At 40.5% G+C, this 15,572-nt stretch overlaps 1 protein-coding gene and 1 long non-coding RNA gene across 5 annotated transcripts in view; one reads left to right on the top strand and one right to left on the bottom strand.

Moving 5' to 3' along the window:
* The window catches only part of LOC109484488 (collagen alpha-1(XI) chain-like), a 74,359-nt gene that overhangs the window by 11,611 nt on the left and 47,176 nt on the right, over positions 1-15,572 (bottom strand). For 3 of the 4 annotated variants that reach the window (XM_019787765.1, XM_019787766.1, XM_019787768.1), the window contains exons 14-39: positions 14,387-14,440; positions 14,068-14,121; positions 13,668-13,775; positions 13,231-13,284; positions 12,902-12,946; positions 12,351-12,449; positions 12,064-12,162; positions 11,639-11,692; positions 11,365-11,463; positions 11,098-11,142; positions 10,791-10,844; positions 10,527-10,580; positions 10,114-10,167; positions 9,677-9,730; positions 8,649-8,702; positions 6,779-6,823; positions 5,802-5,855; positions 4,905-4,949; positions 4,615-4,668; positions 4,342-4,395; positions 3,989-4,042; positions 2,680-2,787; positions 1,700-1,789; positions 1,369-1,422; positions 739-954; positions 276-383 (exon numbers count right to left, since the gene is read on the bottom strand). In XM_019787765.1, the coding sequence (XP_019643324.1) occupies positions 276-383; positions 739-954; positions 1,369-1,422; positions 1,700-1,789; positions 2,680-2,787; positions 3,989-4,042; positions 4,342-4,395; positions 4,615-4,668; positions 4,905-4,949; positions 5,802-5,855; positions 6,779-6,823; positions 8,649-8,702; positions 9,677-9,730; positions 10,114-10,167; positions 10,527-10,580; positions 10,791-10,844; positions 11,098-11,142; positions 11,365-11,463; positions 11,639-11,692; positions 12,064-12,162; positions 12,351-12,449; positions 12,902-12,946; positions 13,231-13,284; positions 13,668-13,775; positions 14,068-14,121; positions 14,387-14,440 (1,863 nt within the window). Of the gene's footprint in view, positions 1-275; positions 384-738; positions 955-1,368; positions 1,423-1,699; positions 1,790-2,679; positions 2,788-3,988; positions 4,043-4,341; positions 4,396-4,614; positions 4,669-4,904; positions 4,950-5,801; positions 5,856-6,778; positions 6,824-8,526; positions 8,581-8,648; positions 8,703-9,676; positions 9,731-10,113; positions 10,168-10,526; positions 10,581-10,790; positions 10,845-11,097; positions 11,143-11,364; positions 11,464-11,638; positions 11,693-12,063; positions 12,163-12,350; positions 12,450-12,901; positions 12,947-13,230; positions 13,285-13,667; positions 13,776-14,067; positions 14,122-14,386; positions 14,441-15,572 lie in introns of all 4 variants that reach the window. The other variant, XM_019787767.1, reaches the window with a different exon arrangement.
* Positions 3,989-8,519, top strand: LOC109484491. The gene is made up of 5 exons (XR_002141074.1): positions 3,989-4,061; positions 5,096-5,185; positions 5,863-5,976; positions 7,807-7,866; positions 8,420-8,519. It is a non-coding gene; the product is annotated as an uncharacterized LOC109484491 (long non-coding RNA).

Genomic DNA, 15,572 nt, shown 5'->3' with positions numbered 1-15,572 from the left:
CATTGATCAATCATCTTCTGAATAGGAAAACAACCATTTGCTGCTTCTTGGGATACTTTACAAAAATTGCATTTTTTCAATTACAAAGTTAAAGAAGTTTAAGTTTGTTGTGTCTTTATCATAGATTGTTTGCTTTTCCTTTCATATTGTATCTGAAATTACAGATATGACCAAGAGAGTATAATCTTCATACAGACTATAAGGAACACTGACAAACTAGTTGTAGCTGCAGTATATATCCTGGAATGACTGGACAGGGTATTGAGATAACTTACTGCAGGTCCTGGTCTGCCGATGGGTCCAGGGGGGCCGGGCGGGCCGCTGGGACCTGGGTCACCTCGGGCTCCCTTGTTTCCTCTTCCACCTTGGATACCCATGTCACCCTGTCAACAGTCAAAATTATGTGTGAGACAATTCTCAAGGCCAGATAACGTTACCTATCTTTCAACAATTTCCACACAATTTGGGTGTAGAAGAGACTATAGACAAAAAATAGACCCCTAGATTATCATCTTCATTCTTACCTATGGCAGAAACTGCAACACCACTTAATAACCCCTTCACAACAGTATGCTGCACTGAAAAACTCATTGGCTATCCTGCCAGCTCATCCTCAATCAAAAGGCTTCTTGAGCCATGTGCAATGTATCTGATGCTCGATAATTATTCATGGTTGAAAAATTATGTGGTCACTTTGAGAAACTTTGCCAAACATGTCTCCCATGCTGAGGCACCCACCTTGTCCCCAGGCTCTCCGGGGGGTCCAGCTGGTCCAGGTCCTCCAGGCAGACCCTGTGAGCCGGGCAGTCCATCTCTCCCAGGTCCTCCCATGATGCCCTCCTCTCCCTGCTCTCCCTTCTCACCGGCGGGGCCGGGGGGTCCGGGCTGACCGGGACGGCCGGGCACACCGATGGGGCCAACTGGGCCAGGTTCTCCTCTTGGGCCGGGCGAGCCCTGCAAAAGAAATGGGTTTGGTGATTTCAAGCATCAGGACATACACACTATAATATAACTGTCTTCTTCTTCTTCACTGCATATCAGTGCTTAGCACTGAGGAGGGCTGTCATTTTCTTCCACAGTTTTTGGTTTGTTGCGCCCCCTCCCATCCGCAAACAAGGTCCAGATCGACTGTTCTCCTCCAGGTTATTGCTTGGCCTCGTCTCATTCTTTTCCCCACATATACATATTTGACAGTCAATGTATGCTGGTAATATCATAGATTCCAAATTTTACACTAAAGACAAGACCAGTTGGCATGAGGTTCACCAAAGAACATTGCAAGCTTAACAGCCACAAGTGTGACTGTCTTATATGTTAATGTTCACAAAAGTGATTTTTAATAAGAGCTATTCTGAAAATGCTACTTACATCAGGTCCACCCTCTCCTCTGGGTCCAGGATCACCCTTAGTACCAGGGGTTCCCTACAGACAGAGCAAGAATATACATGTAAGTGGTGTATTCACTTCTATCTCATTTTGCAATGCGAAACGTTTACAATGCATTTGAACGACTTAAAGATTTTGATTGAGCATTTTATGCATACCTTTGCCATTTTACACACAAAGCCTACATAACTTTGGTGTTTGTTCCTTATAAGAATACAGTACCTTATCCAAAATGTATTTAGCATGCCTAATTAATAATAATAATGCATTGAAACCAATGTATCATATATATAAGTACTAAAGCCATACTTACAGGTGGTCCTCTCAATCCACGTGGTCCAGGGAAGCCAGCCAGTCCAGGTGGGCCCACCTTACCAGACTCTCCAGGCAGACCAGGGGGTCCCTGTGGTCACATCAAGTTAGCACAGCTACTGGGTCAGTTCTCAGCAGCCATAATGGGCCACCATCAAACATACAATTTGTTTCTGTTTGCTTAATGAAAATTTTGATGAACTAATACAATTTTGTAACAGCCAAATCATACAAATTTAATCATAAAAGCATCCTGAACATGACTGAGACAAACTAGTAACACACATAACTATTTTGTAAAAATCAATCAAACTTTTTGGCACTAATTACAATGTGCATGGGATTTTGTAAGCTTGGACAACTACATAAATTCAGTCTGTGAACCAAAATATATTGTTTATTTCTGTTCTATATAATTTTTAACATTGTTGTTAGCTGTCATACGCATATCATCAAATATGTTTAGCAACCTGCCTTTTGATTATCCTCTATTTTGAGGGCTGTAGCCAATTTTACATCCCCTCTTTGTGACATCAAACAACTAACATTACATGTACTAACAGCATTAACTGACATGTTGTTAATTTTCGTAACACAGACACTGACAACACTGATGTACAAACAGTTTCACTCATCCCTGTTAAACATACAGCGCCGTCAGCAAAGTCAATGTTAGGATTCCTGTTAAACCTTTAACCCCAAATAAGGAACTAATCATTTCCCTGAGCAAGACAGACATCAAATTTTACCAGCCTCAGTGACAAATCCTGAAGAGAGTCATTCATAAAGAAAAGACAAAACTCACTAGCTTTTGGACGAATTACAATAAAATGTGATTCTAATTTATCTTATCGAGTCCAAATCCACCACACTAAATACCACAGAAACTAGGTGGACTGGAGATGTGTGTGGCTACACAATACAGTCTGTATGTACTATGTAGTTAACATTTTGGGCACCTATAAGCTCCATCAAACATACCCTTTCTCCGTCCTTGCCCTCAGCTCCAGGTAATCCCTGTTCACCTGGTCTACCCTGAGGTCCAGGGAAACCACGGTTTCCTGCCGCTCCAACGTCACCTTGACCGCCCTGTGAGGTACCCACAACATGTATCTTATTACCTGAGCACCTGACACTCTCTTACACCCCCGTCCTGGCGGTCTGCGGCCTTCCGTCGTACCTGTTTGTTAAGCCAAGCGTTATCAGTCATTCCTGTTGCACCCACACACGGTCGATTGTTACCTTGCCGCCATCCTTCCCACTCGGTCCAGGCAGACCGGGCTCTCCCGGCCGTCCCTGGGGACCAGGAAAGCCTCTCTCACCAGCAGCACCCGTATCTCCTGTGCCACCCTACGGGACACACACAGTGACACAAGAGTTCAACCAATCAAGCACTACTACGTCCACGTCTAGACGTTGGTACTGTCCTGTCCTGTCCTTGGTAGTACATGACTGTCATAAGTCCATTGGATAGTTGTCTTTTTCAATACTAAACAGTGGTTGTTGTTGGTTACGTTACGTGCAGTGACATTTATTTGGGATAAAGGGGAAAGCAGTCTAAGGTTTGTGGCATGTGGTATACTGTAGTGAGCATTGTCAGATCAGCCATGTTATAGTCAGCGAATCGCAAGGCCAGCTTTTTGGTCCTGTCAATAAAACATAACTGTGCAGTGCATGCTTTGCAAACTACAGGCTATGAACCATAAGTTTCGATCCTACTTTGTTGAGCTTTTGTGCAAGTATAAAGAATGGTGTACCGATACAAATTTTGCAAGATCTCTAGACTACAGCAATAGCAGCTTGTGAAATAAGTTGCAACATAGAACAGAGTTGGGGTTCTTCAGGGATACATGCATTAGACCCTGATTAGCAAACTTCTGTGTCACCGTAAGGGAATGCAAAACTGAAGGGTTACTGTCTGGAGGTTATCTGCAAGATCAACAGAAGCTCTTGTGTTAGCATTCAGAATTGAAAGCAACTACATGATATATACAGCCAATATCAAAATGATACACATACAGTGATACATTGCTGTTACAATAGAATATATATATAACAAGTAATAACCATTTTAAACATCACTTCATCAACAATTTGCCGAATAAAACAGTCTGGTACATCGCTAATTTATTTGCTCAAAACACAAAGAAATAAAATCATTGGCAAGAATATCTTTCCATTGTCTTCAAGCACAACAATTCTTTAATGACTATGTAGCATAGACATTTGCTTGTGCTGATCATATATTACCATAACCTTAGTTCAATCCTCAACACTTTCTCATACTTACAGGCGGCCCAATCACACCAGCAGGGCCAGGAGGACCAGTCTTTCCTTGGAAGCCCTACAGAGAAAGGAGAAAGGTACACAAACATTTTACATATATACTGGAGCAAGGACACACTAACAGCAGCTGTTTCAGTACCACGGACATCTTCTTGTTTGATTTCTTGCACACACCAATTATATTCACATAATGCTTCTGACTTTTTGTTTTTTAACACTTTGAAACAGCAAGTGTAAAAGCAATAATTATTGTTACCCTATTCATAACATCACATTTATGTATATTTCATACAGAAATTGGCAATTGGTACTAAAAGTATTTATACGGGGTTTGAAAAGGAAAACTGGAAGTCTTACAGATTCTCCCCGTGGTCCTGGATGCCCTGGGATTCCGTCCTTTCCTGATGGTCCCTAAGACAAATTAGAAGTTTGAGTTAACACCAAAGGACTGTAGGTAGTATTCAGTGACAATCAGAACATAACTGTACTGAATTAAACATACATTACAACAGAATAGTAACATTTTACGAACAGTAAAGTATCCTAAGATAACTGGCTGAGATGAAGACCATAATTTTCCACAGGGTGATCCAAAGCTATAGCTAAACTTCTGTTCTGTGTTAAACTTACAAGTGGTCCCTTTGGTCCTGGGAATCCAGGGGGTCCCTGAGGTCCTGGTGGTCCCTGTGTGCAGGAAAAAAAGGATCAGTGTTCAAAACTGCAGTGTCACCTATCAAGTATCTGACAGTCTAGACCAAATATATATTAAGTTGATAAAGGTACTTTGACAGCAGCCTCATTACATTTTCTTATCCTGTATCAGCAATGAATTTCATAGTTCACTATACATATAAAAGATCCTTCAACATCAAGCTTCACTATAACCTAATCAGGAGTGTGTTACATGTATGGACCCTTACCCTCTCTCCTGGTCCACCAGCTGGTCCGTTCTCACCAGGATCACCCTACATAGAAGGGGTAAATGAAGTATATACATGTATTACATCTATATAACTCTCAAGATGACCACACCAATAGTGCTTGAGTTACAGTGTACATTCTATACATAAATAAGTATATTATGTTATGTTTCTGTATTATGTTTTTGCAGGCAAGACAGGACACATCTTTGCAGAAGGAGCATCTCAACAGCATCCAAGAAGCAGGACTGTTGCTTGCCTGTGACTCTGAAAAAGGAAAGGTGTGACAGTCTCCTTCACAAATACAAGTCAGATGAGGATACACTTTTGTTACACCCATGCTTCTTTCTGCAATATGCATTTTTTTTTACGTCAGGATAGCATTATCCTTTGTTGAAGCTTCTCATGCTTGAACAATCAAGTCATATGAGGTATAATTTTAAAGTGTAAGACACATGATTTGTATTTGGCAAGGAGAGTACATGTAACATTGGACAGACATATAAGTGAAAATCAAGTTACATTGACCATAAATTACCGTACAAAGTTAACATGTGTCCATATGGTCTACACTTGTTTCATTCTTATCCCAAGAATCAGCATTTACACATGCTTCATTTATACATTTATACAGTCATGTAACACGTAAATCCAGAGAAATCCAGTACTTTTCTCTTTTATCAGAGCATCACCAACAGGCCCCAGAACAAGCACAGTGACATCAGGACAGTCCTTTCATGTACCGGTAACATAGAATGCTTATTCTGGGGCCCATTCTACCTTAATTCCGGGACCTCCAGTTGGACCTGGTGCTCCCCTTGCACCTCTCTCTCCCTGGAAGAAAATGACATTTCAAACCAAACTGCCAACCCACACAGGACACACACGAAACTCTACCTTTATTCCAATTGGCCCAGATGGTCCTGGAGACCCACGACTTCCTGTCTCTCCCTATTAGGTGGGGGATAGGGACACAGAGGACAAGTGAGTCAACAGCAGACAAGGGAAGCAGTCAGGTCAAGCAGTACATGTACTAGATACTATCGTCTCTGGTATGTCATCTATGGCACAGGTAAGACTTTAAATTACCAGTACAAATGTCTTAAGTTTCTAAGGATATTTGAATAAATCTAAGCAAACTTTGCAGCTTTGCAGAAGTACATGTAAGTCAAATAAATTTGGTACACCTCAGATTCTAAAAGAATGGTGTCAGCTCAAGTCTCTTAGTGACCAAATATGAAGTAGAAAGATAATGTTTGATATGTGACAATCATAAACCAAGACTCAGATCAACCTTTTATCTGTGCTCTATCATAATATACCACTATTACTATACACAATTTCAGAGGTAACATGGTAAAAAAGTGTCTGTTTCTGTTTTTTGAAAAGCTGATAGTTTTGCACAGTAAATTCACAACTACGTCAAGCTACATTACATATACGTCACATCCTAGTATCCAACTACGGTGACGTTAGGCAGTAAGGCAGTTCCATGAATAAAAAGTACATGTCCAACATACAGTAAGTCGTCTAAAGTGACTTATCTATGGTGAGGGATTAGCATCTGAAAGCATACTGGTGGTGATGTGTGTAGGTGGGGTTGGGGGTAGGTAGGTGGATAGGAGCAAATAACGGGAAGCAGTGGGACTTACACCACGCAAACTGAGACCAATAGGTTATATTCATGTACCAATTCACCATAAAATTCAATCCAAGGAAAAAAGTATCACTAATTCAGACTTATCAAGATATAAGTGACATACATGTAAACAATGTTACTTTAAAGGAGTCTGAATACACAACAAGAAGGAGGTGAAGAAAAACCATTCTGTGTTTGTAAACAATGTACATGTATATCGTGAAGTTGTACATACTCGTTTGCCCCTCTGACCACGTCCTCCAGGCTTGCCTGTAGAACCCTGGAGTTATTCCACACAAAAACTCAGTAAATAGGAATCAGAAATGTCAGGAATTCCAGCATACATCAGATCCCTAAGTAAACTGGGGGAAGAAATAAGTGGTTGTACATGGAAACACATACACAAATGTAACAACAGTATCTTCACAGTCCTAAATATGATCATAGAAAATTATTCCAGTAGTCATTACTATATCAGCACCCCAGAGGTTCTACATGTTACAGCAACAGAGAGAGAGACATTTTTTCCCCAGCAAAGAAGCCTTTGCTACCCATTTTGTGACAATTTATTGCCTTGGGCCAATATTTATTTTTATGTTTTAGTTCCCCTTAAAGGAAACATATATGCGGTACCAAAATATTACAATGATGTTCCAAAAAGGCATACAGCAGGCTTCAATAGTATATCCCTACCAATGTAACATTTCATTTTGATGTAACCAAGGCATGAAAATGTCATCATTTTGATGTAAGCATGAAAATATCAATTTTTTTTTTGATAGAATAAGGATAAGGCTTGAAATATTCAATCAGGTCCACCCAATCCATACAGGTACACATGTACGAGTCTTTCTGTAACCAGGTTGGCCAATAGAGGCACTGAAACGGCACTGTTGTGCCGTGTGCCCCAGGAGTGGTCGTTTTTACGGAAGGGTTGCTGGTGATTATGGGACACTCATTAGCTCTACAGCCAGGAGCAGCAATACAACAGCAGCAAGAGGCCAGGCAACCAACATACAGCCAAGGGTCTATAGAATCATGTACATCTTATGGGAGCAGGGTTAGACAGCAGCCAAGGCAGTAGCAGTAGGAGCAGCAGCTTGGGAAGCGAGATTGATTTTTTTGAAATGGAAATATGTTGTTCTGGTCATTGTTTCTTTCATCGGCAAAACGTCCAAGAATCAACTTGGTTAAACACAGAATTTTTGTTTTGCCAGAGAGTAAATTTGTGTTTCGTCACACATTTCCATTTTTTTCTTGCAGTATACATGTAGATGTTGCATGACAGCAAGTTGAGAGATTGCAGCACATGCTCTAAGCGAGGTAGGGCCAGCACAGCTTTAAGACCTAAAGAGCTACCTTTCTATGCAGAGATGTACACATTACTGAGCTTACAACATGCAGACCTCACAGCATGCAGAATACACTACATCATGACTATGATTAAGCAGTAGCGCATACACTGCCATGAAGCCATATAAACATGTTATCTGTAAAACATTTCTGTACATTATAACAATTCCTTACAAATATGAAAAAAATAAACAAAGAAATAAAAAAAATTACATGCCACTTCATGCCATAATAAACCATGACAATGAGATGAAAAGAAAGGAAGATGTGAAGAGCGAATGAAATAAGAGCGAGTCATGCACACTGATAAAATTTCCTGGGAGCAGACATTACCTGCATCCCTACAGCTATCAACATCTCATAAAAAATTAAGAGTGCAAATATCAAGTGAATGGCAGAAAGGGAAGGAAGGAGTGCAGAATAAGGGACTGAAAGCAGCAAACCCATCGGTTCCACCATGGAATACAAACAGGAGTTGTACTCTGAATCAAAAAAAGATCATAGTATTCCTGTTTTCTTGCAGGGCTTGCAGCTTTCAGGAAGTGTGAGAGGAGAGAGAGGACCATGCAGCAGGAAGCAGAGGAGTGTGCATCAGCGAGAAGACAACGACACACTGCAGGCAACAATTACCCTCTTTCCCCTCGGGCCGGGTCGTCCGGGTCGCCCTGTGTATCCCCTAGAACCCTGATTGACAAAACAACACACAATTTGATCACAAATGCTCAAAGACCAGAGGACAAAGTGAGTGTTACCCTCTTTCCTGGTTCCCCAGGTCTGCCTTTGGGTCCCTCAAAACCACGGGATCCCTATAAGTGATTGGATAGAGCAAAAAAGGGGGGAACCTACCATTAGCTGCACACAATCATCAGCATGTGAGGCGAAATGGCACAAATTTCAACGAAATTTCATTCAAGAGCAAATTGCAGAAGGAGTGCACCATTGGTCTGAAATTAACAGCCTTTGTTGTCCAATCTGTAATAACCAGACAAGCAGGTTGTAACCTCAGAGTCAATGGACACATACTTCCATCAAGTGTTCATGCAGCCATTTTTTTAGAGCATGTAAGGTTTGTTCTTTGTCAAAGACAAAGCAAACAGCAGCTTTTCTCAAAGAAGTGTGAGGACCTTACAAAATAGGAAATTAGGAAATTTACCAAAGACCTAAACTGCATTTTTGTTTTTACAATCTTGTTTACAAAATGAAACAAAGATGGTCACTCACACTTCCTCTTCAAGCAGCTTGCTTTGTCATGAAATATTTTGTTAGCTAGGTTTTCAAAAGATAAATGTGCAGATAAAAAGGAAGGGTATATATGGGGTCTGAACTAAGTCATTGTCGTGTGGGGTGTGTCAATGAGCAAACTATGTTATGGTAATTACATGTACTCGATAATTCTTTGTCAGAACATTTCTAGCTACATAACTTAAAGGAAACATCTTAAAAGAAACTTGTCATTTGATGTCACATAACGAAGTTATTGAAACCCCAAAACCTTACAAGTCACAAAAATACAATCCCTAGACTTACATGTAACATTACAAAATTGCCCGGCAAATGTATACTGTACAGTCAATGTCTTTTATGATCTTATGTTAAACTTAACAATTTTTCCTAAGTGTACTGTAACGTCACTGTCTCTTACATAGCTTGAAGGTCATGGCATATTGAAAGTTGAGAGAAGAAATATTGTATGTTACATAACGAACTCAGAAAGTGTGAAAAAAATCAATATGCTTTTTTTCTACTGAAAAGCAGTTGACACTAGAGCCGTTAGAAATACCTTCGGTCCCATCCGTCCAGGGTACCCAGGGAGGCCAGGGATACCCATTTTACCCTGAAGAGAGACAAAGTATATTAAATGGTTACATGGAAGGAATAGTCTAGCATGAAACAAAAGCACAATATGCTCACAGCTAGCTGGAGGTTCTAGGGATATGGACACTTCTTGCTTGATCAAAGTTATCAGTGCATCTTTGCTCAAAGAACCTTAAAAGGAAGCATTAGACAGTAAAGCTGTCAGCAGCATTAAACATCAGATAACATGTCATTAAGTGTACACAGATAATCATTACACTTCATCAACTTAAAACTGTGTATATGTTACATGTGTAACAATTCAAGGTCACAGAACAGTCTTTAACATCAAAATCAAATGTTTTTTTCTTAGTATTCATGTTTATACAGATGCAGAAACCACAGATAGTGACTGTTTCTCACCTTTTCACCAGGTGAACCAGGAGGTCCAGGGTCACCAGGTGCTCCAGAACGGCCCTGAGGTGGAACAACAGCAAATAAGTCTTTCTACAACTCTGGGAACTACATCTTTTGACAACCTACAGGGATGGATGCTGCACTACAAACAATGTATGTGAAGTGCTCTACTTGTCTAATCTTTATAGAGAAATTAACTTAAGATTTACAACTGTACATCACCACTATTGTCACATACGCAGCTCTATAAAATAATGAATGAATGTTATCACAGGATTCAACCCTCTGTCACTAGAAATCAGCGGGAGTTTGCAGCTGCAATAATCAAGTCATTTCTATTGACCAAGCATCTATTCCAAAGCCAGTTTATATAATACATTATGTATCTTAGCATTGCTGTGTAACACATAGCTATGTACCTTCGGGCCTTCAGGTCCTTCTTGGCCACGTGGTCCAATTTCACCTCCAATGCCCTGCAGAAACAGGATATAACAATACCATCAAACCGTTCAGCACCATGGACAGAGACAACCAAGATAACTTCTTAACAAGTAAGTCTATTGTCTTTGTCTCAAGACATCCTTATTTCTTATTTCACAACCATTATGGTACATACATGTACATGTATACAATGTCATTTGCATGTTTGAACTTTTAAAATGATAAGGTTTGTGACAGATTACCCGGTCACCCTTGGGGCCCTGGTCACCCTTGAAACCTGGGAAGCCATCTTCACCCTGTAAACGATAGGAAAACAGCAGATAAGTACAACTGACCCACTAAATATAACAGCAGTATAGTAAGTAACAGCACATAGGCCTGAATTCTAGAACAGCCATTAATATCAATGTCATGTGCTGGCAAAAATGTTACATATATTCACTTGTATTACAAGCAGAGGATTAATTTAGATCCTTTGTTATTCCACTGTAATGAACCAGTAAATGTTCAATCCTATGCAGCTAAGAGAACAATCCAGGTTTAGCATACCTTGTCTCCCTTCTGGCCAGGGGGACCTCTTGTTCCTTGGGATCCCTGCAGTACAAAAAAAGATGTAAGCTTATATTGCCTAGACAGGAACTCCATATATAAAGAGTTTCAAAATATACATGTTAAGAAAAGTAACACTGCTGCACATAGTTACTCAATAAGAACAATGGTCATTGTCTCATGTAACATGCAAATTGTGGAGACATACATTTTGTGCAGCCAGGCACATCTGATTAAATGAGTGTACATGTACTTTGCACTGCATACCTTGATGCCTCTGCTCCCAGGATATCCGACAGGGCCCTGTGGTCCAGGTGGTCCGGTGGCACCCTTAGGTCCAGGTACTCCCTCCTTACCTGGATGACCCTGAAACAAAGTATCAACTCTGTACATGAACCTGTGAAACTAAGCTTGAAATCTTACCATTCTCTCCACAGATGAAGACCAAAAAGTATCAGACAAACCAATACATTTTCCTTCCTTAAAAAAACACGACTAATTTACACGATGATGGCGGAAGATATGCAAAATCTGAACTTACAGGCAGGCCGTCAACTCCGGGCAGACCAGGCAGTCCGGGCTTTCCTGATGGACCCTAAATGTGAAAATAAAAACAACATCATCACTGAACTGCAAGAGGGTTTAAAACAAAGAGATTGATACAAGTAGTTTTCACCAAGGAAAATTATTCTATTAGATAATTGTTATTCCATCATAAATCAGTAAAGTGTCAGTCTTATACAGTTATACAGAACATGTATAATCCTTTAGTGTGACAGGTATATATGGTTGCTTCACTACAGGTATAGTGATGATCAATATTTTGTACAAAGTCATGTACATGATGTAAAACAATTGCTGATTAGTGGTAAGATACAGTTTTTCAATACTATACATCAGTCTAGGGGTACTATGAAGATAAGATACTGATATAAATTAAGTATGCGTCCATGTGAATGTCCGTACCGTGAGACCAGGTGGTCCTACAGCTCCCTGAGGTCCGGGGGATCCGGGTGGTCCGATCAGACCCTGGGGACCAGGTGCACCTGGTTTACCTGGGGCTCCCTGAAACAACAAACAGTGCACTTGATATTGGGATTTTCTTAAGCACAACCAAGGATTCTTCCTACATTGTACCTTGCTTACATTTCAATGTCTATCAAAATCTCTAAGTATAGTATTGACAAATAGCCTCACAATGAAGAGATGCTACAGTGAACAACATTGAAATACATGTGTGTAAGTTAACCTACCGTTGCACCCTTCATCCCACCAGGTCCCATGTTACCGGGCATGCCAGGAGGACCCTGGACACCAGGGGGACCACGTGGACCCATCAGACCTCGCTGACCCTGCACAACAAAACACACCAGCAACTTGTTAGCATATACAAATGTGCAGTACATACAGCATGAACATTGTACATGATTATCAGTGTGAGAAGCACATCAGCATGGATCTTCGATCTGCTATGTTCCGGTCATGATTCCAGGTACGTATCGTTTTCAGATCTTACTTGCAGATTGAAATAGTGTGTAAATATGATTCCACTCTGTAATGATTTCATACAATTATTATTATGTGTTACCTAGTTCAACCCAGTGTTGATAGGGTTTGATAAAATGTCAAATGGTTGAGATGACAACGTTTATCTTCACCAGTTTCCATAAGCTAGCAGAGATAACACACTTTTTATAAAAAGCACTAAGATGCTGTAAATTTTAGGACATACGATTTGCAAGAAGCTAAAAATTCATTCATGTTTAACCAGTACATGTAATGAGGAATAAAAAGGTTGACTCACCGGCTCACCGGGCATTCCAGGCAGTCCACGCTCTCCATCGTCTCCCTAGCAGGAAGGATATTGAACATGTGTCATACAAACATACAACAAAAGTATATTTATCACATAACTGCAAATTGTGGTAGATGTATTGGCATTTAGATACAAAGCTGTCTATATTTGTTGTTACAATGCAAGTACATGTAGCACAGCATGAATATACAGCAGGAAACAACTTTTAAACATCTAATGTTACAAATATTGTCCTTTCTACATTCAATCAAGACATTCTGTCACCCAAATTGTTATCCTGAGAGGTAACAGATAAAGAAGAGAAGATAGTTGCCCACCTTGTCTCCACTGTCTCCAGGAGGACCAGAAGGGCCAGGTGAACCATGACCACCCTGTGGAGATAAGATTGTACATGTAAGTTTTCGTCTTTATACATATGGGTCCCACAGGAAAGGGGTTAATAAGGTTCGGTAGATGTGTCTAATAATACGCTATCCTGACAAGCATCTTCACAATGACTTTAACTCCAGGTAGAATATACAGTATATATTCAATGAAATACAACAAAAATGTTTTTTATAAAAAGACCGATGATCAAGACTTCATCAATAAAGGTTAGACATCCAGGTAATGAGAAACACAAAAGAAATTAGTGCTCAAGCAACTGTATAGATTTTGTAAACTGTCAAAACCTAACCAAATCAGTTTCCAAAACCTATCCAGTTGCTTGAGTAACAGTTTCCTTGTGACCAAGACTTGTAGTCCATGTACATACCCGGTTACCCTTTTGTCCAGGCAGACCCGGCAGACCATCGAAGCCCCTCTCACCCTTCAGACCATCCTGTCCAGGTGGGCCTCTTCCTCCATCTTTGCCGTGTCTTCCCTGCATATCATCAGAAAGTCAAGTAACGAGAAATGTCATCACTGAGAACTGCGCTAGGTCAACTGGTGGTCGGTCATTCCGTAAAACCCACTGCATACTCTTTCATGGATGTCAAAATTACAGGTACATGTTATTGACTTGTAGAACTCAAATGCTTTTCAGGCATGATACATGTGTACTTCATAGCTTTCATAGCTGTAGATTTTTTAAAATGAGTTATTGAGTCCCATATATTACTGTATTACTTTGTTGCAAGACTTTTTCAAAAACTGCCACTCAAAACTCCACTCACCCTTTTGCCATCCTTGCCAGGTGGTCCCATTGGTCCCCTAGGCCCTCTAGGACCCTGTAATTAAGAATCATGTTATGTTACACATCATGTATAGGTTATAACACAGAAAACAGAATCACAGACTAATAAGCTATTTCCATAATAGTAGCCTAGGCAGCAGGGAGAAAGTTAAGGAAGATTTTGCAGGGCTATATGGTTCTAAAGCATTTTAGATGATAATATGCTAACAAAATATGTACATGTCTGGGTAAGGGTAGAGATTTCTTGTTTTGCTGAATTTGTGTCAAGTACAAATGTGTCAAGACACTTAAGGACTTACCATTTGTCCCATCTCTCCAACATCACCCTTAGGCCCAAGGCCTCCTTGCATACCCTGTAAAAGATAAGACAAATCATGTTACATTGCGTCATCATCTTTTACTGAGAATATTTTGTCTATCCTTTTTGATTCTGACACTTCTTAATTCTGACAGCATTTGTTGGGGAAAACACACCACAAATAAAGAGAATTTCCTGTTAAGTTATTCTCTCTGTGCACTGTGTTGACAACTTGTGCAAAATTTCTACCAACATCTACATGTACATGTAGTTACAGGCCTGCCATGTCTGACCTTGACTCAACGACTTTCTCAATCTTATCTTCACGGATTGACAGCAGGGGTAAATGTTTGCCAGCCTGTTTGTGCCAAGCAGACAGATGGGAAGAGACTTCCAAGTTTTCAGCTGGAGCCAGGCCAGGTTGACACTGTTATCCTTTCCACACCAAGGAGAATTACAAGGTTAGTTGTGTAAGGGCTTGTTGACTGTACATAATCTGTAAGTACCAGGACAGGAGAGGGTGCGAGCGGAAGCAGCAGCTTACGTGCTGTCGTACATCACTCTGCTGTTTGTGATGCTGTAAAAGCTGTTAAATCTAGTCTGTCAAAGTAGGTCTTGGAACGTACTACCTCATAGTTATCAAAATTATCATTCCCACATGGCCAATGTATACTAAGTCTAGTTTGATAGGGGGAAGGGGTTGGGCATTGTTAAGTTCTGTAGCCCATGTGGGTACTGGATAAGAAGTTCAAGTTACAATTTATCCAGGAAGTCATAAAAAAATCATTAGTTTCAAGGTCAACTCCAGGAAGCAAATTTCCACCTCCTCAACAAGGTCAAATTCCAGAGGTAGGTTTGCCATTTACTTCAATTGAATCTTACATCCACACTCATGAGTCCAAGATGTCGGGCCAACCAAGGTCAAACTTTGTCTGAAGGTCAGCCGGTGTTCCTGTTTATGAAAAACGCCGATTGGTCCCCCAGTGGGAGTGACATTTCCTCCTAGTAAGATCAATAGCTTCATTGAGTAAACAACCTGTTCTTAAGTGGAAGCTGTAAATTGATGGTGCTTTAGGTGCACTAACTCTCCGGAGTAAATTCAGCTTTCCTTGGGAAGGTGCAGAGAATGTTTTGACAGGCAGGTCTTGCCTCGTAAACTTGAGGAAGTCACCTCCCCACCATGGCTA

Source organism: Branchiostoma belcheri, unplaced genomic scaffold (assembly GCF_001625305.1).
Source record: "Branchiostoma belcheri isolate BF01 breed outbred unplaced genomic scaffold, Haploidv18h27 scaffold7, whole genome shotgun sequence".
Taxonomy (NCBI): Eukaryota; Metazoa; Chordata; class Leptocardii; order Amphioxiformes; family Branchiostomatidae; genus Branchiostoma; species Branchiostoma belcheri.
Note: the sequence above shows the minus strand (reverse complement) of the source record. Positions and strands in the feature narration are given on the sequence as shown.